This window comes from Lepidothrix coronata, unplaced genomic scaffold (assembly GCF_001604755.1).
Source record: "Lepidothrix coronata isolate B3197 unplaced genomic scaffold, Lepidothrix_coronata-1.0 Scaffold21, whole genome shotgun sequence".
Classification (NCBI taxonomy): domain Eukaryota; kingdom Metazoa; phylum Chordata; class Aves; order Passeriformes; family Pipridae; genus Lepidothrix; species Lepidothrix coronata.
Window position 1 is genome coordinate 1,211,292 of NW_016690201.1, and position 23,872 is coordinate 1,235,163.

A 23,872-nucleotide genomic window follows, 5' to 3' on the forward strand; every position below is an offset into this window, starting at 1 on the left:
TATCTCCAAAGGAGTTTATTCCTTGTAAGCTTCTTGTTCAGGCTGATAAGCATTTTATTCTGAATCCTCTGCAGATTTAAGCTTTGCTCCTCGTGCTCTTAGTTGAGAAACTAAGCAACTGTCTCCGTTTGCACAATGCACATCTCCCACTCTCTCCAGCTTCTCTCAGTTCAGTATCCATTTATAAGAATTCCCACCATTTTCAGTATTTTTATATTAATTCCTCATGCTCAATTCACTTCATTATGATAAAGCTCTGAGTTGTTAAGGGTCTATATCATCCCTAGACTCAAATAGAAGGGTATGTATTAATTGAGTCTAACCTGTTCCTTCATGCTAATCAAGTAAATTATTTCTTAAGCATTTATCTAAGGCAGTTAAAATAAAATAATATTCCAAAGTAATAGCATCCCAAGTAAACATATACAGACCAGGACATTTTCTCACATTACAGCCTTTCTTGAAGAGTAAAGTTTTACATTGTTCCTTAGACTACACTGAGGACTATTTCAATGTACATGTTCCAAAAAGACAAACGTGGTCATGTGATTCACTTTTTTTCTTAAGAAACCCTTCCTGCTTTTGCGTTATGCGTAATTGGACATAAAACTGTTTGCTCTGAAGAAAAACCAAAGAAACACACTAACCCTAAAACCTCAGAAGTTAGCAGAAAGCTTCTTTGGCATTGCTCAGAGTGCAAGCTTTCTCTGAAAGAAGCTACTCCAGTTCTGAGAATAAAATGGCTTCTCTACTAAAACACAGACATTTTGTTAAATTTTAAAGATAAATACACACAGTAAGCCACATGGTGATTTACCCTTTCTTTTCAGAATGGAACTGGATCGTGGGCCCAGATTAATAGAATTTAAAGAATGGAGGGACCATATTATGTTATTCTAACCTGACCTTCAAGAGCTGGCGATGTTATAATTTCTTCATCGTGCCTCTGATTCTTGTCTTAGCTGAACTGTAGGCTCTCAGCAGTGCATCTTCAGACTTGGTCCAGAAACCTCAAGAGATGAAGAGTCCCATAGCACTACTAGGTAAAATATTTCCGTAATTTAGTTTAGGAGGTATTTAAATACTTTTGTTGAATTCAACACAACACCAAAACTGGGAAGACTTAAAGTATGGGTATCATATGAACATTACAAAAGTAAGTTTGTGTCACATAAATGGAACTAACAGTCCTGTAGATGTTCTTCTGTGGCAAGACAGGTGGATAATAAATACAAGTGCACATATAAATATTTTAATTCTCTCTTAGAGGCAAACACTGAAGGAGACTGTGAGTTTGCCAGTGAGCTTGCAAAAGCCCAAACCACATTTCCTGTTTGTAAGAAAGAAGGCGAAAGAAAAGACTGGAGGCCTTTAAGGTTGACGGCAACTCTAGAGGCAGATCCATGCTGCCAGATCCAAAACAAAAGAGCATCCAAGATCTGTGAACATAACTTGATTTCCTGTTGGACAAAGGGGAGGGGAGTGTTCCTAGAACCAACAAAAACAGGTAAGCCCTATCTTTTAGTTATAAAATTGTAAACAAAAGAGCAGTAAAACGAATTACGACAGATTACCAGTCTTGCAAGAGGGTTGCTCAGGGTTTTAAATTAAAATTATTAATAACATCTTAAACCTTCATTAATTAAGGCTTGTTAATGTAGACTAAGCATTGGCATTAATTTTTTGCTGAAAGTACTTACTGTACTGTAGGCCTTCTTATTTTACAATGCACTGCTTCCCTTCTAAAGTATGAAGTTGATATTTTATAAAGCAATTAGTTATGCACTAATTAATTGCAGTTTAAGGAATCTTTTCCAGGGAATTAATCTTATATTAAAAGCTCATAGAGGTGGAAGCATCTTTAACACTAATTTAATATTCATCAGTCTCTTAATGTTTTTTTTTTCCTAAGGGTCATTAGTACAAAATATTATTTATATCAACATTTAATTAGAAGGGGGGGGGAAAGACAGTTTTGTCTCATCTTTGACAAATTTGCAGACAAAACCAACAGGAAACAAACCATTTTGTGTTCCAGATCATCATCTTAAATCTAGTAGTGATTAATCTGCTTCTATGAATGATGAATTGATACCATAGATGGCATGTGCAGCTGGATGGTATCTATATTCCTCACCTCACATTCCTTTTCAGTACAAAAACCTGGTAGAAGTATGCTATCCTTCTGTTATCCTCTGTGATGGATTCTCTAAACAAAATACATTAGAGCAAGAAAGAACGAAATGTAGTACTCCTGCTACCTATTCCTCTGTTGTTAAGAGGACAAACATGTAACATGAATTGTTAAAACTGGCCCCTTTCCTCAAAGGTAAGTACATGATTATGTCCACTCCTTTGAGTTGCATTAAATTGAACTGCAGAAATTCATCCAGGAAAGATTTGAATGTTTTGGAGACTTTTGTTTGTTTGGTAAGGGTTTTTTGTTTGTTTTTCTCCTCTCACACCCTTCCAGTTACAGTATAATGAACCCTGCAAAGAGAAAACCAAAGAACAGATAACCAACACTCTATTTATTACCATGTCTTGTCTCTGTTGGTGGAGAAAATTGTCAACAGATTTAAAAGAGAGAAAAAGCACATATAACTATGTATTCCGAAAGTCTTTTGCTCGCTCGTATTTTGTGGTGTGAATATGGTACCTTCAGTTTATAACAACGTAAAATGTACTAAAAGGAGGTAACCCCATCCCTAAAGTCAGAAAAGTAAAAACATCATTCAAATGAAGTAAATTACCTAAAGTAGATGTTCTATTTGGATGCAACTCCAAGTTTAACCTGCTTTCCAAATAGAAATGGAAGAACAGCAGCATAGGAGTATATCAGTAACACTAGAAAAATTCCGATATTAGTTTTTCCAAATACTGTCATCTTTATAGTCATTAATATACTACTTCCCCACTCACACATCCCAAATTCTTCTAACAATGAAACAAGAATTGTTGTCCTTCTTATAAAACCTTTGGCTATATGATCTTTTTTCTTTCACAGAGCAGCACAATACTTTAAGAATAGCTTCGATATTATTTCTTGTAACGAAATACCACCACTCTTACCTTTTCTCATTACAGATTATTGCACAAAACTCTGATGGGATTTGAGTTTATCCTATTAGAATCATAGTGTACTATTCCCAAAGGAATAATTTTTCCATATGACTTTTTTCTGCAGAAAACAACATTTTTAAAAATATTCAAATTGATGGCTTGAGTGAGAATGCCCCTGAACACAGTTGCATGAGTTCTTAGGAATAACTATATACAATGCAAAAAATAACAATCCACTTTTGCTACATGTGAGAACAGATTACGTGAATGAGAATTAAAGTTAGAGAATAGAACAGAAGACACTATTTTCAGAATAGAATAAATAAAAAGACACTATTTTCAGAATGGAATGTAATTAGTCAAATAGACTTCTCTTTCTGCTTATTTCTCACTCACCATCCACACTCTCCTTATCTTATTTTTTTCTTTAGCACAACCAGTTAACTATGACAGGTTGCATCTGCTGTTATACATATAGGGACAGCAGTGTAGTTATCTGTGGAAACAAATAGTCCTTCACAGTTATTCAGCTTTTTCTACTGCTGCTGCTGTCAAACTAGTTGCCATATAAATAATTCAGTTATAAATGTAAATAACTAACATATTGGCAACAACTATAAGAACAAGAACACCTGGGAAAGACCTGGGAGTTGTATATCTGTAAAGCGAAGATATAAAATCAAAATTTCTCATTTTTATATCCGGATAGTAAGATTACTTGAAACTGATGTTAAAATGGCATAAAACACTCAGAACTGCACACTTAGGTCTCTGATCAAGGTCTTTACTATGGTTTTATAGGGTAAATTAAAACTGCTGTTTTTTCACAATATAAGCAGTCTTGTCTGAAAACCAGATAGCTTGTATTGCAATGAGAAAAAGTTAAAAAAAAAAAGAAGATGTTGAAATCATGCATATATTTGTATACATTTTACTGCAACAGAAGCAGATGTTTAACTCAGAGTTGTGGAAAATAAATTTAAAAATAAACTAAGCAGTGTTCATCTAGGAAGAAATTTAAATGTTGTTTTCTTAGTCTCCTCACACCCATAAAGTTTTCTAAGTCATGCTTAAGAAAGAACTATAACTGTGAGATTTAAAACATTGATACGTTCTATTAGAAACCGAAGTTTCATGTCTTTTGTTTTCCTAGAATGTTTTAAAGTTCTAGAGAAGTGGGATTGCTCAAATACTGTAGAAGTTAAAACTGAAAACTGAAAAAACAAATAGTTTTTTCCAAACTTTACTATTTTCCAGATGATAATTCCAATTTAAATCAGAAGCTGAAACGGGAAAATAATACTTGTCATCAAAAAATGGGTTTCCTCCTCCACTTCAGTTAAGGACTGAAAACATTCAAATTGAAATTATGAGTTCTCCTTCTACCCTGGAAACATCAGGGAAAAATAGGACTCCTGAATAAGAAAGATAAATTACACCACTGTGTATCAAGTTAAAGGAACAACCTTAGATTGCAACTGTACTTTAGGTATCTGCTCACTGTTTTTATTCTAATGAATCACAGGCTTGTGGCTTCTATCACAGTTACACGTGCTTCCCTTCTCATTGCTTTTGCTCCCTGGTGAAAAAGTTTGTAGGAAAAGAAATAGAGAATGAACATAAGAAAAATGGAAAATAATTACATCAGAAAAGAAAAAAAGGACAGGAGAAGAACGAAGGATGAATGATTATTTAGGTACAACATTGAGACCTGAAATTTCTTGCCTTTGACAGACTTGTAGTTTTGGACTAGTAGTTTTGCACAAAGGATGCAAATGTTGAGTGACTAATTGTAGAGTAACCAGGTTCTAAACAATGCTGATTCTTGACGTATCTTGATAACATCTTCTCAGTGTAGGACCTCCCTTTCTTTTAATTTCTTCTCTAAAAAACTGGAAAAATATATAGCTGCTTCATGGAGGTAGTGTTTCTCCTCATGAATATCTTTATCTCATTGCAAAAAAGTGCCTCTCAACGTGAAAAGGAATATTGCAATGATAGAGAGCCCTCAAGTGCCTTTGGGAGAACTTGAGTGGGAGAAAAGAAAGGAATGAAAACTGGATGTTTAGTTTAAAAGGAAGGATAAATGTCCACTGGAAGTACCAGGTGGAAAAACCAGTTACAAATCTGTCAGAAAGTCACAGCTTAGTTGCTCTGTTTTGTTCCTTTTAAAAGAGAAATCTGAGACCTGCATCCTAGAAGCCCAAGTGGTTTGTGACTTTTTACTACCAAGGTTTATCTTATCTTGTTTCATCGTCATAAAAGCGTCTTGGGCTTGAAGTAAAACAAATCTAAAATAGCTTTTGCAACAGCCTAATGAGGGAACAAAACCTGTAAGGAGAAGTTCTTAAGATGAGCTGGAGCTGGTCAGCCAAGGAACAAAGCTCTGTGTCCTCAGCAGGAGCAAATGCATTGCACCCATCCCTGGCCAGCAACATGGAAATGTGTATTCCTGTACTCCTTTGCCTCAGATTTCCTTTGAGAAGCAAACAAAATGTCAGCCTCCTGAAGGAATCCACTTATGTCCAAAACAACTGATCAGTATCATCAGTTAAGGATCAGTATCATCCAATCCCTCCCTTTGACTGCTCTGCTCCAGTTAGACTTTTTTATGCAGTAGAGGAGGTCATTAGTTTTGGGCACCAGACTTTATTTCAAACACTCCAAATCTAGTAGAACATGAGACATGCCTCAGGGGGAAAGCAAAGACACTAATTGCAAGCTCCTTTCACTCGTGTATTTGGCTCAGTGTTTCCTCTGTCAAGGAGGGTTTCACTGGCCAGTTACAGCAATGCTGAAAATTCTGGCCATTAGACTGTCACAAATAAGCTATTTTCTTCAGCATGGTTTGTGATGGAAAATTTTTATGAGCTAGATTGATCGAAGAATTAATTAGATGACAAATTAGATTTGGTGCATGAGAGTTCTTCCCTGTACTTATAACAGGACTCCAAGGAGAGGCAAGTTCAGTGCAAAAAGAAACTTTGTTCAATTAAATTGACCCACCTCTTGCAAGGTGATTTTCCAAGAGCTGTTTGGGCTTTTCTTTGCAGAACTTCTGGGGCGTTCACTGATTCCCAGCTGCTGCTTATCCTTTATCACCGCTTTCTCAAGCAAGAAAATGAGTACAAGTATGGGGTTTTAATAGCAAGAAAACAATGTAAGAAAACAACCAAATTTTGATATTTTTCTGCAGGGATTTTTAAAACCTTATGGTCTTAGCTATTATTCAGAGATATTTCCAGTGAATTTGTTTTGACTGAATTCAGAACTACACTAATGAACTCTAGAATTTAGCCAAAAATTTACTGCAAAGAGTAAGTTAAAGACAATTACAGAATTAATTTCAAAGCTATTCAGTAAAATTACTTTTTTCTTTGTTAATTTATGATTTTTACTGTATCTTACAGGCAAACCAACAGCCCAGCCTTTGGCAGAATTCCTATGAAACAGTAGTTCTGCTAACAGCTTATTGATCTTGTTTTCTTATTATCTAGCATCTGGTTTTGATATTAATTATTTAGCTGATATGGCAATGGCTGTCACAGAGTAAACAACAAAATAGCAGCTTCAATTACAGAAAGCAAAAATCAACCAAGCACAAAGAATATGGTGAAACTATTAGACAACACAAATGATAAAATTATTTTCCTTCAGTTACAGAAATGGGCTGCCATTTTTCTGTCTGGGGAGTTTTGGCCTTCCTGAGTTTGGCTCTCATTGTTTCATTGACACTGAACATTTTACACTATTTGAAAAAGAAGAGAGGTAAGAAACGTTGTCTCTTTGTAAGGAATGGAGTTTCAATATTTAAATTGTCTGTCGAGAAAGTCATCACTGCTCAGAGATTTCAAGCCAACAAATTGATTAGTTTGAAAAGTTTTCCTTTGGCAAGAATGATTCTAGTAGAGACCACGTGAGTTTTAAAAAAATTTAGGAGAGTCAGGTACAATTACAGAATGATTGTTAACTGTACAATCTGCTGCCACAAACAGCCACTCAAGCTCATTCTCTCAAGACAAGCCAACAGAACATGTACAAGGGGAAGAATTTAGTTCTGACTAAATTTTTATTTTGAAAGTATATTTTTAATACCTGTAATTTTATTTTTTTAAGTGTACTTTTCACAAAATTGTTTATTATTTATCCCTCAATTTGAAAATTATTTTAGGCAGCTCCTCCCCAGATTTATGAATGCTCATTAGAATTTCTGATTTCCTAGACATTTTATGCTTAATCTGTGTATTTTGGAAAAATATTCTAATTGCTTTTCATTGTGGGATTCTAATGGAACTCTTAAACCAATGTGCCACTCACAATAAGAAACTAATTTGTTTATGTTAGAAGGTGACTACAGTCATACTCCGGTTTTGGTTGAAATTATCTATGACTTTTTTGACAGAATTAATTATGCCAGTGGAACCTCTCCTATGCATACAATTCTGTTGTTAGGAAGTTGTAAAATCCTCACCATTCCCTTTAACACAGGGAAAACTGCACCTGTGCTGTACATGTATGGATGGGCAGGCAAACATTGGTGGCTTCAACTACACTGAATACACATACATATCTAATCTACATAAACAGCAGGCCTGTGCTTATAAACGGAATTCACCAAGTGTAAGAGAATCAGAATATTAAAAGAGCTGCTGGAGCGTTTTTGGATGGGTGGGGGGAGGGCTGTGGGTTAGGCTCTTTAGGTTTATTTTGTATTTTAGGGCCACTATGCAGATGTTTCCATGAGTTAAAAATCACAGTCATTTACAAAACTAACCTTGACCAAGGTTTAGGTTGGATTGGCCAATGCTGCACTGCTCATGGAATCGGAGCTTACTGTGGTAAGCAGATGATAGAAAGTCAGGCATTTCTGAGTTATGAATCAAGCTCTAGCAATAAACCTTTGCAGCCATCGCCTCTCTCCTTCATTTCTTCATCTGTGTGGATCACAAGATATCTTTCAGAGATACAAGAACTAATAAAATAAATACTCCTTCACTTTGTAATATAAGCACACGACGCACCTGCCTAGACAGAAAAAGAGATGAGGTAGACATAGAAGGTGGAGGAAGAAAACATGTGTTATAATACATTTTTGGGATATTGTAGCCTAAAGTAGACTTTGCAGCCATAGCACAGGGTGTTAACACAAACATTTCTTGAATTAGACAAAAGTATTTGAGAAAAGTAGAGGGACGACTGAAGAGCCAGAACTTTCAATTGTGTTCTCTAAACTGAAATCAAAAGCATGTCCGCTGAGACAATTATCTGAAGTGGTCTAAAATAGCACATTTCATTTTCTCTTAACTTCTTTTTTTTTTTTTTCAAACAAATTTTCCAGCTAAAATGCATAAAGACTACGAAGAGAACAATCCAAGGTAAGTCAGATAAAAAAAATTTCTTTCTCTCAAGGGTGAAATAAGCAATAAATAATGACAGATGGTTTTAGAGGGATGACGTAGAAGAAAATTCAATATCTCTTGCAGTCTGCCTGGAAATGTTGGAGAGAGTAGCTGTGGAAAAAAGTTTTCCAAAGAAAATCAGAAAAAAAAATCATGTGGGAGGTACATCCTGCAGTCTTTTTATCAACAATGAAATAATTGCATGCTAATACTATAATTTTGTCTGTTGAAGGGAGTGCAAGATACTGACAAGATACTGGTGCAAGATACTGGTGCAAGACACCATTTACTGTCACTTAACCTCAAAATCCCATAATAATTTAAAAGAACTCTCAGAAAACAATGATAAATTATAGTCTGATAGTTAATACTTCTGGAGTAATAAATTATTTATGTATTTACATTTCATAACCATCTTTTACAAATGATGCCCTAAAGCAATGAAACAGAAGTTGGGAAGTCTCTGTCTATTACTGCCTGTTTAGCTGAAAAATACCACTGAAGAAGTGGTGTTAGATAGCATGGCTTCATTCCCTTGATGAGACACAGTATAGGGATGCAATAGAAAAAAGTGCTTCCCACTAACAATTCTCATTTTACAGACTTAGAAACATTTTCAAGGAACACCAGGTAATGAAACACAGCATACTATTAAAAATCCAAAGCTGAACTGTGCTTTGGTCTTCTCTGTTTGTGTTGACATAAAAGTGTGGACCTTTTAACAACATCAACCCAAAAGACACATGCAGTGCTTTAGTTTGTATTGCAGTGGTCTCAGAGGACATGAACCGGGTTCCTTTCAGTGATCAGTAATATTTCTAGACCTACATGAAACAGTAGCTTACTAGCCTTGAGATAAGCTTTTTACTTACCTAAGCTACAGGAAAGAAGAGTTCAATTATTGGCTAGATAACAAATCTCTCTTCAGAATATGCACATTGCCATTGGCCCCTCCAGTATTTTTGGTCTTGTTTATTAGATCACATACAATTTGCTATGGATATATATATATAGACACATAAATATATATACACACACACATAGACAAATATATATACACACACACATACACAGTCTGAATATTGGTACATGTGGATTAAATGTTTATTAGAGTAGAATAGTGGGTCCTAAATAAAGCATATTCTGTGAATTAAAAGTATTTTTCCATTCCCCCTGTAGCTATGATGACTATCCCACAGAAGATTACCCAGTTTATGGCAATCTCAATCAAGATATTTTAGGTAAGATTTATTTTAGGAACGTGTCTATTCAGTGGCTATAATAAATATAAGATTGAAAACTGACTGACCAACATATTTTGCATTTCTCAAATGCCAAGCTTGAGAATCTACATCTTTTCAATCATTAATATAATTAAAAATATTACCACCTACTTGGGACAGAAATGCAAACCATCATACTACATTACTATTTGTAAGAACAGATCTCATACTGAATTTTATTTTTTATGGTTCAAATGGTCCAGTTAAGGCAAGTATCTCAAAACAAAGAGCTTGTATATATGTAAAGCTGCACCAATTGAAAAAACAGCTTGATCCATGCATGTTAAAGCAATCTAAACCACACATTACTCATGGTCCAAAGCCAGTGTTCCCACAGAAACAGGCAGAAACAAACACCCTGCTGTTCTCTGCTGTAGCTATCCAAAGATCATCAGCAACACTGACAAATACGCTGAAGCCCAGTGGCTGAGTGTTGGGCAGACAGCTTTGCTTTGCTTTACTGTGCTGAAGTTGATAATCCTTGGCAGAGAGATACCATAATAAAGGCAGTAATATCACACAACTGCAGCTAGAGCTAGATATGCTGAGACTATGTCTCTTGAAGCGCTTATGGTGTTAAAGCAGTATTTAAGTACTATGAACATAATTTTTTTGCAAGCCTTATTTGGGGTTAAGCAAAACTAAAGTACTGAGCTGCAGGGAAAAAATTAAAAAACCAAACCCAATGTTTTCATACACGGTTTGCATAAATTGATCTAAGTTAACACTCAAATGGATTGACATTGTAAAAGTCTGAAAAATGTAAGGAAGTAATCTGCTTTACTGATGGCTAAAATGAGATATGAAATAAGAAAATAACTTGCACCAAATTTACAGAAAACTAGAAGTAAATTCAGGAATAGAATTTAATCACCAGCTGCTGCAAGTCACAGCCCCTTTCTCAGCCAAAGAAAGGCTGCCTATGCTGAAAAATACATCAGTATGTGGTTACCCTTAAATTGCAAGAAGTCTTCCTAGCACTCTAAAATGATGCCCACTTAGTGAATAATGAGAAACCTCCCACCCATGAACAGAAAATGATTTTCGTTTCCACAGTATGTGTCTGAATTTCTTAGCTATTTGCCTGTCTATACCTAGAGGGAGAGATCTGTGTGTGATTTCAAAACAAAACAAACTTCTACCAAAGAAAACTGGGGGAAGTGAGTTCTGTAATGGAGAGGATCTGCTGATCTGACCTTTTAAGACTCAGTAATATAACTTAATAACTAAAACATTTTTCTACTTTGATAAGTTACAGAAGAATGTTGTTATGAGCAGATGAAGTCCCAACCTCAAAGGCCAGTTAACCAGCCACAGGTATTTTTAATTTTAATTTCACATTTCTGAATTAGGGTGATGTGGTCTGTCTCAGAGTTCCTGTGTTTATCCCATGACAAAAATCTTGACACTATCACAAAGATTACCATGCATTATTGTTTCAGTTCACCAAGGTATTTCAGCACAGACTTGACCCTTCAATCTGAATCATTAATGCAGAAGCAGAAAAATTATGGACAGCTCCAGTCCACGCATATGGCATGATAAAGTTCTGTCACAGGCATGCAGATCAGGTTGAATTAAATCTGCATCTACTGCCATGGCTTATGAAAAGAATTAATTTTATTTATTTGTGATATCAAACTGAAAACACAAGCTGTATCACATGATATTCATGAATTCGAGTGGCTCTCTCCTGTCTAGCACAAAATCTATATGCCTTAACACTTGAAAATAGAAAACAACTGTTTTCTATTGATTTGTAATTTGTTGAGGTACCTAAGAGCATGCAAGCTTCAACTGAAATTTGCCTGTAGTTGAAGCATTCCCAGCATCAATTTCCTTTGTTCCATGCATTTCACTAGGATCAATTTCCAGCCCCTCTCTCAGGATATTTCCAGCAGGTAAAAATATCTTTTCTAATCTAGACATTTGTTTTCATTAACTTCATGAAAACAGAATAATCTATGAAAATTCCAATGTCAATAGTCATTGACAGTTTGGTTTGAAAAACAGAGAAGCAGGGAAAAGATACAAAAGACATACATTTTGCACTGGAAATGAGCTCATCTATACGGATGAGAATCATCCAACTTCGGTATTCTGCAGAGGAAAACCTGGGAATAATTTTGCAAACAACTGGATTCTAACTAAACAAAAGTGAGAAGAAAAACAGATCTAATCATATCTTGCATCCCAAAGAACTTGGACTGATTTCATAACCTACTCTTCTTCCCAAGGAGAATCTTTCCTATGATACCTTGAAGAATTTTTCCTTATTGTCACTATGGGCCATTTACCATTAGGTTATGTTGACGTGTTTTCTAGGCTCCCACGTCTTAATTGTTTGTACTTTTAATGGCTTGTTTTACAGCTAGTTTGGGCATATTTCAGCCACTATTATGATTACAGTGTAGACATACTCATAGTCTTACATATAATTTTAAAGCAAGGATAACTACTGAATGTTAAAGTGAATTTCCTTTCAGGTGGAGTCTGCCAGTCAAATGTGTTATGCCTCACTTGATCACAGTGTCAAGGGAAAACGCAGAAAACCAAGGAGAAAGAAAGATCCTTCATTAGAGGAAGATGAAGAAGAAAGATCATCTAACCCCACCATGATGGCTTCCAAAGCGAGCATTTACCTCAATAGTGAGCAGCTGGCTGCTGAAAACACAGCAAAAGTAGAAGCCATTCATGATGATCCCATCAGGTTAATGGGCTTGATCCATAAGCAAAAGGAGAGAATATCTGAAGTGGCTTCCTGAACCAAAAATGTAATCATAAAGTGACGTGTGCTTTTTCATTCTGGAGGAACAGTGAATGACTAGAGATTGTCAAACTGCCAAACTGTCGTACCAAACAATGATTTAAAATGGGTAAGTGTTCCAAAGTGTCTTCCAAGCATATTTAAGGACTAAGCAAGAAATAAGTATAGGTCCAGACTGCCACTTTGAAGGATCTGCCCTTCTGAGGACAATTTGAAAGAGTTGTGGAATCTGGTATTTCAGCATTCACATGGTATTGATCCCAGTAAAAATTAATCCTATGTTTTAAACAACCATCAGCTTTCAAACAGTCCCAAAAGACCCACTGATGGTCTGCAGAGCTTTAGCAGAGTACAACTATTCTATATAGGTTTTATCAATACTTCTGAAAGGAAATTTTTTTCATGCTTGCACACTTAGTGATTTAGTTGTTTCACCAGTTAAAAACTGATCTGCTGTTCCACATTGTGTACTTTCCTGCTGTGACCGGTTTATGGTAATAATGTAATCTATCTAAAGATAATTGGAGAATAATTTAACAGTTTGTTTAAAGTAGTAATTGTACATTTCATGAGATTTAACAGTATCTTTATATATCTTCAGTTTCCCTTAGCAATACCACAATTAGTCTCAACTCTCAACTCCTCTACTAAATGCAATATTGTATCAAACTGTATTCAAGAGTCCACAAAGATATTATCAAATTATCTGTAAAAATAAATATCCTAGTGAGGATTTCTTCCTTCTAATACTCTATGTTATGTTTACATTCCTATTGGGTTTTACATTGCTATTCTTACTATTTTACAAAAGCAGAAAGAGCTTTCCATTTCCCCAAACAATTCACTTACTGTGTGCACATTCCTTTTAAGACTTTAAACTCATTAAATGGTAAGTTTTATAGAGTGGGGATCTCTTTTTATATTCCAGGAGTCATTAAGTAGTTTCAGCAGAAAACAGCAAGGCAGGTTGATGTAATTTGCCTACCTCTAGGTGTCAGACAGTTCTGTCTTCTCAAAAATAAAGGATACTAGTGCCTTTAACATCCACACAGAGCACCATGTCAAGGAGCTTCCAACTCTCAAGCACATACAGAACTCTGCAAGTGTTTCAGGTTCTGAAAACAAACAAACAAAACAAACAAAAGGCCCATAGAAGCCCAAGACCTCTTCTAAAAGCAGAAGTGGATGGACACATCCAGCAATGAGACACACTTATGAAGAAGAAAATCAGTATAAACCAAAATCAATATAAAAGAAATAAGTTCTTTGACAGCCTGGTTAACATTCAGTTTTGTTCATAGTTAAGGGTCTTACATAACAAGCTCTAACTTCTATGCAAAACCAAAAGGAAGGGGCCAAGCCCTGCAGCCAAAGCTGCCCCAGTCATTGCCAATCTTGTGCTAGCATTTCCTTTTGTGTGCTGAAATCAACACAGTATGTTTTGCTGTTACATCCCAGAAAAAAGGCAGACTTGGAATGAAAGTAACTGTGTTATCACAGTCTTAGCCCAGCTACCACAGGATAGGCAGAAACAAGTAGTGTTGAAGAATCTACAAAAACCACTTTAATGGAGAAGCAGATTAAACAATGGCCCTAAGGTCCTGTGGGGGAAAGGAGGAAGACAAATCCAAAGCCAAATATCTAAAGCTAAATATCAGTGCATGAAGCACTCACTTAATTTGATTAGATTGGAAGGAGTTATATTTTGTTCCATAGTAGGAACTAAATAAGTAATAATACATATCTCAACATATGCTTGCTTAGACTCACATCAAAATAGTTTGAATAACAATAATATGCAAAATATTCACATAAAGTGTTTTAAGACATCAGTGAGATGCAACTCTTGATTATGTCTTAAATTCACAAGTTAAAGAACTTACACGAATTAACTAAACTCAACCTGCCATTTCAATCTGATCATCAGTTTAACAGAAATGAAGTACACACTTCTCTCATTGACTGTAAATGTAGCAGTAAGTCCACCTCATGGGATTTAGGTAAATCTAGTTTCCTCTATCTCAGTCTCAATTCTTTAGTCCAGCTATGCATTTACGCTAATTTTCATCAGCTGCTTTCCCTTGCAATGTACCTTGTTAATAGAGCAGGGCACTCATGTAAATATTGTCCTTCAATATATCCTTCCTCTTGTAAATATTGTCCTTCAATATATCCTTCCTCTCCACATTTAATCGCTGCTTCCATTAAATGACTGACTGTTGCTTACAGACACTCTACTTCAGGATAATCTTTAGTGGCTTATCAACTGTTTCCAAGGCACTTTTAATGTTGTCACATTCAGATTTAGCTTTATTTCTCCAGCTCTTTAACCTTCATCTGCTTAAGTAAGCAACTGAATGACCTAATTTTTTTTAATGACTTCTGGGATACTTTTTCAAATGACTACTGAATTCTTACATGAAAGAGCATGTTCAATACTGCTCCATCTTCAATCCGTCAGAGAAAGACTGACATAAAGTATCATATACTAGTTAAATTCTTTATGTATAAAGCAGGTTTCAACTAATTACAAAAAAATAAGAAAAGGTTGTGCTAGGTGTAGGTTTATACCCTGTATATGTTGTATAAACGAGCTTACCTTTCTAACTGGGTGAGCCTCCATTGAAGTTGCTGGGTAGAATTCCTATCTAGAGTCAGAACATGTCCAAAACCCAATTCCAGTCTCTCAGTACTGGTGTATGAAGAAATACTGGGAAACAATTACCTCAACTAATTCAAGGAGAAGGTAGGGAATAAAGCATATTTCCTACAGTGCATCCATGTCTGAATAGGAAGAAAAATGAGCCGCAAAAGCATTTTAAAAGAAAATCTTTTGTTGATGTTGTTGAAGAAAACATAATATCCAAATTATGAGGGAATATAGAACGTTTATGCACATTGCAGAAGTTCTTACTGCAGAGAAAACCTCACTGAAGCTGGCTTCTTGTCCCATTCAAGAACAGTACTTAAGATAATAGGAGTTTGATTTTAAGAGCTAACACAAAACACTACTGTGTGCCCAGAAATGAAGCCAAAGAAAAACAAATTTTTCCTTTTCTGGAGCTCAGAAAGCTGACAAGGGGCAATGCTGATAAAAGAGAGTACTTGACCTGACACCACTAACACAATCCCCTTGCCAAGGAAGGCCACAGCAAAGAAAACCTGTGGGACCCTGACATGTCATTCTCAAGTATTTGCTGTAGGTATACAAACTCCTGAGAATTCCCATACCTGAAATAAAAATGTTGAAAGCAGGTATTTGTTCAAAATAATTTTTATTTAGAATATAAATTGTGTCAGAACACAGAACATAACTTTACCAAATCCAGTAAAATTTATAAAATTTCATTGAACAATCAGCTTTGGTGAGCTGCTTATAAAATTTTAACATTAATATGGCATAACAGACAAAAATCATAGCATATAATACTGAATTTGGGGGTGTACTGAGACATAGAGAAAGCATGAATAAGCAGGAATTTACGTGAATGAGCTTGTTCCTTATCTTATTATTAACACTTTAAGAATCAAAGCTTATTAGCAGATAAAAGATAATATAGGTAACATTCTGTTATTATAAGCACTTAAATACACAATTCCAACTTAGCCATAAATTGAGTAAGAAATGCCTTGTCAAAAGGGATAAACCCGTTCCTGAAGAATTATATTGCAAGGAAGTATATATAAGAACTAGTTGTGTATTACAAACATACTTGATTCGTGGAAGAAGAAAGAAAGCCAGATAAAGCACAAACTTTATAAAAACTATGTTTTATATTTAGCAGTCTATGAATGCTCCTTGATGAGTTTTGCTGGGGAAGTCAAAGGTATTGCTGGGATTTTGGTCTTTCCCATCAGTGTAGCTTAGTTTTCTGTATACCCTATGAAAAAAAAAACAAAACCAATAACCCATTTAGATGATAAAGTAAATTACACAAAAATACTATGTTTGCTGAAATTCCAATGAACAGAATGAAACTGAAACAAGTTGCCAAAGCAAAATAGCTGAACATCTTAACTGTGAACAGCAGCAGGACTCCTTGTCTGCAATCCTATGTGCTTTCAGAGAGAAAGCTTTTCATGTTGTCATTTTAAAGTCTCAGTAATGCTACTACATCAACCTAAGTTATATATACTTATTAAACTCCAACATGCAATCTTTGAATGTATTCACAAATAGCTAAAAATTAAAGACACAAGTGAGAACACAATTATTTCCTTGCATATTACTTAAGAAATTGCATAATTTTTCTCTGTCACCTATTTTAAACTAATTTTGTTTACATCTGAGAATTAAGTATAGCAGTGCAGCTGTAGGACAGCATTCACACAGAACTGAAGAAAAGTTCATTAGTTGTGAACATTTCTTTATCAGAAATATCTCTTTCATAATCATCTAGATAAAGGCAATCTAGTTCCAGACAGAAAGACAACATTCCTTTTCTTTTCAGAACCATTCATTACAACAGAGAGCATTTTGCCACATGGCTTTGGCATAAAACTTCTGAGGGATCTGAAGCCATTAAAGAAGAGCCTCAATGCTGGGAAACATAAAAAGCTAAAAATATCGCACCACAGGCCTAAGGAAACTTGCCAGCTGACAGTCTGTTTTGGCTACAAATCAGCAAACATGTATTTGTGTAATTAAGGAACAAAGATATAGATTTTATTCCAGATGGTCTGGCAAGGAAACACTCTGTGGAATCCTGATTTCTCTATTTACATGCATTAAGGAAAGAAAAATCATTTCCTTTAGAACAATCATTAATGTTATAGGGATGGCTGTTTTGTATGGAGCTGGGTAAAAGTAATGAGGAAAACCAGAAGGAAACCCAAGAACTGAGCAGAACTTTACTCAGCTAAGTGGACATACTCAACATCACATATATATATGTATACTCATCAGCTTGTCTCCAATCTTCCATTATATAAAAAACAATCCAAATATAATCTTTATCAATAAGGTATGCATTTTTAATACAAGCCTCTAAGTTTTAATTCCATCTTTGCATAAACTGAAACTTTTTTCTTTAAATCTGGAAGCCTCTTTTCTGGTTAAGTTCTCCATTCAAGAAGTTTAAAAATGCTTTCAGCTTCCTTTGAAGTTTTAATTTGAACATTGTGAGTAAATTTTGATATCAGCTGTATGATCTTCTCAAGCATGGTGAAAATATTTCTTGACTGAGCTTGAGAAGCCAGCACATTTTGTGGTTACAAATTAGATTTTGTGGCAAAAAAGCACGTTAAAAATGTTTTGGAAAATAAAAGAAAAACTGTTTAGAGAGCTTTTAATGTTTTTTTAAAATCTTGTTGACTATTAAGAGTTTGCAATTAAAAATCCAAGAGATCTGAAGCTTGATAATTTTTTAAAAGTTACATATTTTGTAAGAAAAACAGATGTAGTAGGCCAGTATTCCGTGAAGTGTCCTCCTTCCAGAGATCTAAACACACTGCCAGTAGTGATATCAGCAGGAGGAGAGGATCTCTGATATCTTCCAAGCAGAGTCACTGCTTGTACACAGAGCCAAAATGCAGGTAATGACGCCCAACTGCACAGGGGTTAACCTTTGAAAGTCCTTTTAAATGGCAACATACTGCACTCTCCACAGTCTATGGATCTGAGAGGACTTGTTAGCTCAAACACACAGCCACAATCAAAACAATTCTCTAGCGTATCTAAAATAATAAATGCCTCCATAATGAACACAAAATAAGGACTACTGTAAGGACTAAGTTGGGCCAACTTGTGTTCACTGGCTACCCACGCTGGAGTCTGGCTAGTTTTGTCCACAGACATCTGCCCTTTAGTGTCCAAGTCTGCAGCTTAGCTTGGGCTCTCCCATATTGATTTTCATTCTAGAAGCATGCATGAAACCTCCATACCTTTCATACAGAAGCAGAGCAGCAAGAATTAATTTTGAAATATCTTTTTTTCAAGAAGCTCTTACCTTTGGTGACCCACCTGCACGTTTCTGGGAGAGCTGCAAATCGTCATTGTCCTGGGCCAACCAGAGCGGGGATATGCAACCCCAGCTTCTGATGATGAAAAACAGTGGTATGAAAAGGGCAAGAACAATGCTGAGTAGCATGAACACTACAGTATGTTGTTAAAATATTAGTCTAATCAAACACTGGAAATACTTCATTGGCATACTTCAATGAGCAAATTTCCCTATGAAAGTAGTCTCATGGAAAAGCTCCTGGCAAAACAATTTCAAATACATTTTTAAAGACTGAATATATTTAAGTATAAGTTAGGTTTCTGGAAAATGCTTATAATTTGTCATCAATTGAAAAATGTATAAGGAACTGTTGATATCAAAAAAATTTAATACATAAAGTACGAGTTAATATTTAAGGAAAGCAAAATGAGACAGATGGGATAAGTTAAGCTCAAATAATCAAATTCTGTACAATTAATCACTAATGAAAATTCAACCAAGCAAGAACCATGCAAACAAGTATATTTTATCTGCCATTTTCTACTTGTGTGCCAGTTGACAATATTTCAAGTCACCTTCTGTATATTCCTTTACGTGTTAGTTTTTATCTTGATGACAAGGTTAATAAAAAAAAGTATGGAAAATAAATATTGGTGATTTTACTTTGTGGTACAAAAGTTAACATTATGTTATATACATATAGTAACCAAAATCAGTTTTTGAAACAGAAACCAAAACATTAGCATTTAAAATTTTACATTGATGTAGGTTTTCTGGTTTTTCGTTTGTTTTTTTTTTTTTTTTTAATAATGAAACGCTACTGTCCTGATTTAGCAAAAGTCTTTATCCAGATTAATAATGTAATTGATCTAAGAAAGCATGATAGTAGCAATGCAACAACTCAATTCCAAGTTTTTGTAAATCTGAAGAAACAAAACAAAAGCATTTAGTTATTCAAGCGTAGGATTAATGAACTACTCATTTCCTGCTGAACATACAGATACAGAAAGCAACAGTGAACTTTAAATAAAATACAAAACAAGAAGAGAGAAAACTAGTGGATAATAAGAAACACTTTGGTAGGAAAAGAAAGAAGCACATCCAATTATTACTAAGGAAGAAGAGCTGTCACCTAGACAGTTGTGTATTGAGCTCTGTAGATTTACCATTTGAGGAAGTGCTTGTGATTGCTAAGGTAGTAAACTCAAAGCATCTTAAACTAACCTTGCAGGCAAGTACCAGGAATATCAAGAGAAGTTTTATCTGAAGAATCACGAAATCCAGAGTGCTGAAAATAAAGCATCAACAGATAACATTGATGAAAAAAACTCATATTATTTCACAGTTTGCCCCAGAAGAAATTACTGTGAACCTAGAAATAAGGGTCTGATTTAATATTTAAATCAACAAGTCTAATGATTCCAGTGAAACCCAGTAAAGCCTAATTTGTGTCTCATCTTGTCCATCTATAAAATTATTAAAATGTCATCATTTCAGAAGGACAACACCTCAATTAACAGGGTCATTATTTGAGATTATTTTAACCAGTGACATTGTCTATTAAAATGTAACTAAATCTTTCACTGAGAGTTTTATAATCATTTTCAAGGTTATTAAATATACTGAGCTTCCTTACACAATCCAGGAGACCTGATACAACTTATATTTCAGCAAATAAATATCCCCAAAGCCATAAAATATCCCTACTGACCAAACAGTACCAGAAGTATGCTATCAGTAGTTCAAGCAGCTCTAATCCATTTTAAGCCCTTTTCCAAATATCTCTGAGTGCACAATCTTTTTTTTTTGTTGTTGTTGTTACAAGGTCTTTAAGTACCTGACTCCGACAGCTGTGATCTTCAAAAAAGCTGGGGTTGTTGCCGTTATATGTGCTCAAAAAATCCATGTTGACTGTCTGAAGATTAAGCTTTTTTCTGTGAGAAATCTCTTGACATTTTGTTGAAGAAAAATAATGCTCTGGTATATGTTTCAGTCGCTTTACTGGTGAACAAGGAAGATCATTTTGAAAATTTCCTAATCTTTTAACTCTGGGAATTGCAGATAAAGTGCGAACAGGTGAGTTAACAAGAGCATTTACAGTTTCAGACATCTTTATTCCTTCATATTTCCTTAAATTTGAAGCTCTCTGCAACCCAGGAAGTTTTGGAACAGGCTCACTACACAATTGCTCATAGATCCTGTCAAATTCTCTATCATACTGTGTTCTGGGCTTCACAAAAACACTTAGATTACTTTTCATTAATCTTCCTTTCTCTTCAAGGTTCTGTGAATTTGAAGGAGGTCTTCTCAATACCAAAGGCTTTTGGATTTCTTCTGAACACACTTTGTAGTAGAGTTTTTCAAATGCATCTTCATATTTCTGGGGCATCTTTGAAGGACTCTGCTTCATAAATGATGAGGAAAATGAGTGTTTGTGCTGGAAAGAAATTTGTCCTTCAGAAATTATTTTTTCAGGATTTATGAGCAAAGTATTTGATGCTCTTGCAGAAGAATAGTTTGCGACAGGTGCAGAAGTGTTATTACTGCCATAGGAACTGCAAGCAGATGAACATGGGTCTGAGGTACCACAAGAAAAGTCAGTTTTCTGAGTCTTGCTCTCCTTTACAAGCACTGTTGACTCTGAACTGGCAACAGGTGTTACAAAACTGTGTTCTGAGGAACATCTGTAAGCCAATTTTTCACTTTCTTTGTATTCTGAACTCTTCAATGAGGCAGTAGTCTGCAACTCATCTTCAGCTACAAATGTCTCTCCCATTCTAGCCATAACATTAGGAAAAACAGTCTGCATGGAGACTTTTTGGCCTTTTCCAGATACCAGACAATGTTCTAAACTTGAGTCAGAGTAGTCCATTTTGAATTCATTTGTATCAGTATAAGGTACCAGAGCAGATGAATTATTAATGAGACAATTATCATAACAAAATTCTCTGCTCTCATTTCCAAAGGTTGGATTCTGATTGTCTTCACTTCTACTACTGCATATGCTGTGTAGTCCTTTCTTTAGTTTAAAAGGTCTGAATCCTCTTATTTTGTCCACAGTGATATTGATCTTTGGTCTTCTAGAATGACATCTTTTTGACCTTAAGTTCCCAAGCAAGTATTTTAATACTTTTCTCTGAGAGTGCTTTGTCATGAGCCTTGTAAATGTCTCTAACATCACTGGATACAAGTCTGCAAGAGTTGTATTGCTCAAGGAGCACCCCCTGCACACAGACTGGCACTCTTCAAAGACACTGTCACAGTAAGTTGTATTCAGTTCTCCAGAAGGTCGGTGCGTGGGTATGGTTTTTGTATTTGACGGAATGGGAATACCAGAATATTGTAACTGTAGAAATCTGGATGAAGAACATTCATTTGACAACTCTAGTTTCTTTCTGCAAACAGTAGCTTGATTGTCTACTGAAAAAACAAAGCCAAATAAGTCAAGAAACAAAACCAGAAGAAGGAAAAGATTCCACATCTATTAGGGCACTTCCAGTAATGCATTGTATGACTTAGAAACAATGGCAGATGATACAGGTAGTCTTACTGTAATAGCATATTTCATTAAGCTTTACTGCCAGGCTAAATGGATAACTAACATACAAACCATTAGGAAAAAAACTAATACTTTTCCTAACCATATGCAATTCACAAACTATAGAGGATAGAAATTTAATGTGTTGGAAAAGGAACCCAGTATTTTAAAGTAGCATAACATAGATATATAAAAAAAATTTAATTGTAGAGGAAGACTTCTCTTTGCCCTCTGTGATTTCTGACTAGGAGAAACAGCCTTATCCAACAGGTTTTGTTCCTCTATTTCCATGTTACTTGATAGCTTTATACTTGGCTAGTACCATTGCAGCTTTACTTGCCATAAACCATGATGAAAGTAATGCTTTTCGTAGTCATTAGTTGAAATATTTACACCAAAACTCTACCTTAGGTTTGCATCAAGTCTGTAAAGCTTTTGAAGCAAGTTTACTAGCAAAGTACCACTTTAAGTACCAGTTACCAGCAGACTCAAAGCCATTCTATTACATTCCTTGAATTTAAAATAAGGAGAACTAAAAAATCATGCTTTCATTTCAAAGACCTAAATGCTGCTGAATATTGTAACTGTGCATTTTTTTTCCTGAGGCTATTTAAGAAAAGCTGGATTTATGTATACAAATTATTTATTTTCTGATTTTTCATACATATTTTGCCCCAAGCAAAATCATGTCTAACTTCCCTTCGAAATCCAACCTATTTGACTTTTCTGTTGGATAAATAACACTTCTTTGTTTACAGGAAATTAAATATTTTTTCTAATAAATTTTAATAAAACCACATTTTATAACTAATATATTTGGCCAACAGACAAAAGATTTAGTTGTACCAATCAGTTCTTGCACAGACGAAGTTACATGAAAACCTTTCGGCAAACATTGAGGTGCTACCTGAAAAACAAACAAAGGAAAAGACACAATCTCATATTCTGAATTTTTTGCATGTTAAAGGTAACATCGAAACCCTGCTTGTGACTCCGTCTCATCTCTCCTTGCTATAGTAGGTCCTGTATATTTGTGGTCCTAAGGGGCTTAGCTAAGTTCAGGAAAAGTGGAAAATATCTAGTCTAAGACTTGAGTAAGAATTGTTAAGACTTACAATTTTAATCTTGGAAAGCTATTTACAATTTTTTGCAACTTACATATTATGTATCATATATTAACCCCTTTCCCAAATATGAAAATTCATACATGGAGATATATATATATATATATATACAGACACACACATCTGGATAATCTATACATCTAAACATCTTTGGCAACTCCAGCAGAAAACAGAAGCTGTACCATGTAACATAACACTTCACCTCCAGTCCCCCTCACCCCTAAAACCCAAACAAAGCTAAAACTTTTTTTCACTACAAAGCTCAAATTTGGACTTTTCAAAAAACTTACCAATTGAAAAATTGACTTGCATATCAGGGTTCAAAGAACAAAGTATAAAAGTAAAAAAAATAAAAATAAATTTGTAAATTGTTTGTTCTGTTTCTTACAAATTGTTACTGTCAGAAACCTGAGATATTATAATATTTACACAGATAGCAGGCAGAAGAGGAACGATGATGAAACTGTAGAGAAGTTGTGTTAGAATTCATTGTGCTACCCAGTTACAGAGTTCTTATTTTATTCTAATTAGCTGATAACTTGTACCAGAAGAGGAGAAATATGTTACCTCAATCCATCTGGGAATTTTTCTAGCATCATCTTGTACTATCACATCCACTGGAACTTTTACTTTCTCTTGAATTCTTTCATCATCTACATTCGGAATCTTAAGAGGAAAACAAAAAAAAAATTAAACCACATAGAAATTATAGGCACTGACAAACCCAGACGTATAATACGTCTGGGTTTGTCAGTG

General features: G+C 35.0%; 2 protein-coding genes across 5 annotated transcripts in view; one reads left to right on the plus strand and one right to left on the minus strand.

Annotated features, from left to right (window-relative positions):
* Window positions 1-1,395: 1,395 nt before the first annotated feature.
* LOC108493932 (T-cell receptor-associated transmembrane adapter 1) lies at window positions 1,396-13,021 on the plus strand. The gene is made up of 6 exons (XM_017807891.1): window positions 1,396-1,507; window positions 6,721-6,831; window positions 8,402-8,438; window positions 9,642-9,703; window positions 11,004-11,062; window positions 12,232-13,021. Exons 2-6 carry the CDS (start codon window positions 6,729-6,731, stop codon window positions 12,508-12,510), a joined length of 540 nt encoding a protein of 179 aa, XP_017663380.1. The 5' UTR covers window positions 1,396-1,507; window positions 6,721-6,728; the 3' UTR covers window positions 12,511-13,021.
* A 2,792-nt stretch (window positions 13,022-15,813) lies between these two features.
* HJURP (Holliday junction recognition protein) overlaps window positions 15,814-23,872 on the minus strand; it is a 22,927-nt gene continuing 14,868 nt past the window's right edge. Inside the window, exons 9-14 of one of the 4 annotated variants that reach the window (XM_017807869.1) lie at window positions 23,684-23,782; window positions 22,839-22,899; window positions 20,292-21,871; window positions 19,679-19,742; window positions 18,461-18,548; window positions 15,814-16,393 (exon numbers count right to left, since the gene is read on the minus strand). In XM_017807869.1, the coding sequence (XP_017663358.1) occupies window positions 16,291-16,393; window positions 18,461-18,548; window positions 19,679-19,742; window positions 20,292-21,871; window positions 22,839-22,899; window positions 23,684-23,782 (1,995 nt within the window). In that variant the 3' untranslated portion in view covers window positions 15,814-16,290. Of the gene's footprint in view, window positions 16,394-18,460; window positions 18,549-19,678; window positions 19,743-20,291; window positions 21,875-22,838; window positions 22,900-23,683; window positions 23,783-23,872 lie in introns of all 4 variants that reach the window. The other 3 variants (XM_017807868.1, XM_017807871.1, XM_017807870.1) reach the window with 3 other exon arrangements.

Coding starts and splice junctions, on each gene's coding strand:
- LOC108493932 (XM_017807891.1), top strand. CDS start 6,729: ATGGGCTGCCATTTTTCTGTCTGGGGAGTTTTGGCCTTCCTGAGTTTG. Junction 6,832..8,401: donor CTATTTGAAAAAGAAGAGAG/GTAAGAAACGTT, acceptor CAAATTTTCCAG/CTAAAATGCATAAAGACTAC. Junction 9,704..11,003: donor TCTCAATCAAGATATTTTAG/GTAAGATTTATT, acceptor GATAAGTTACAG/AAGAATGTTGTTATGAGCAG.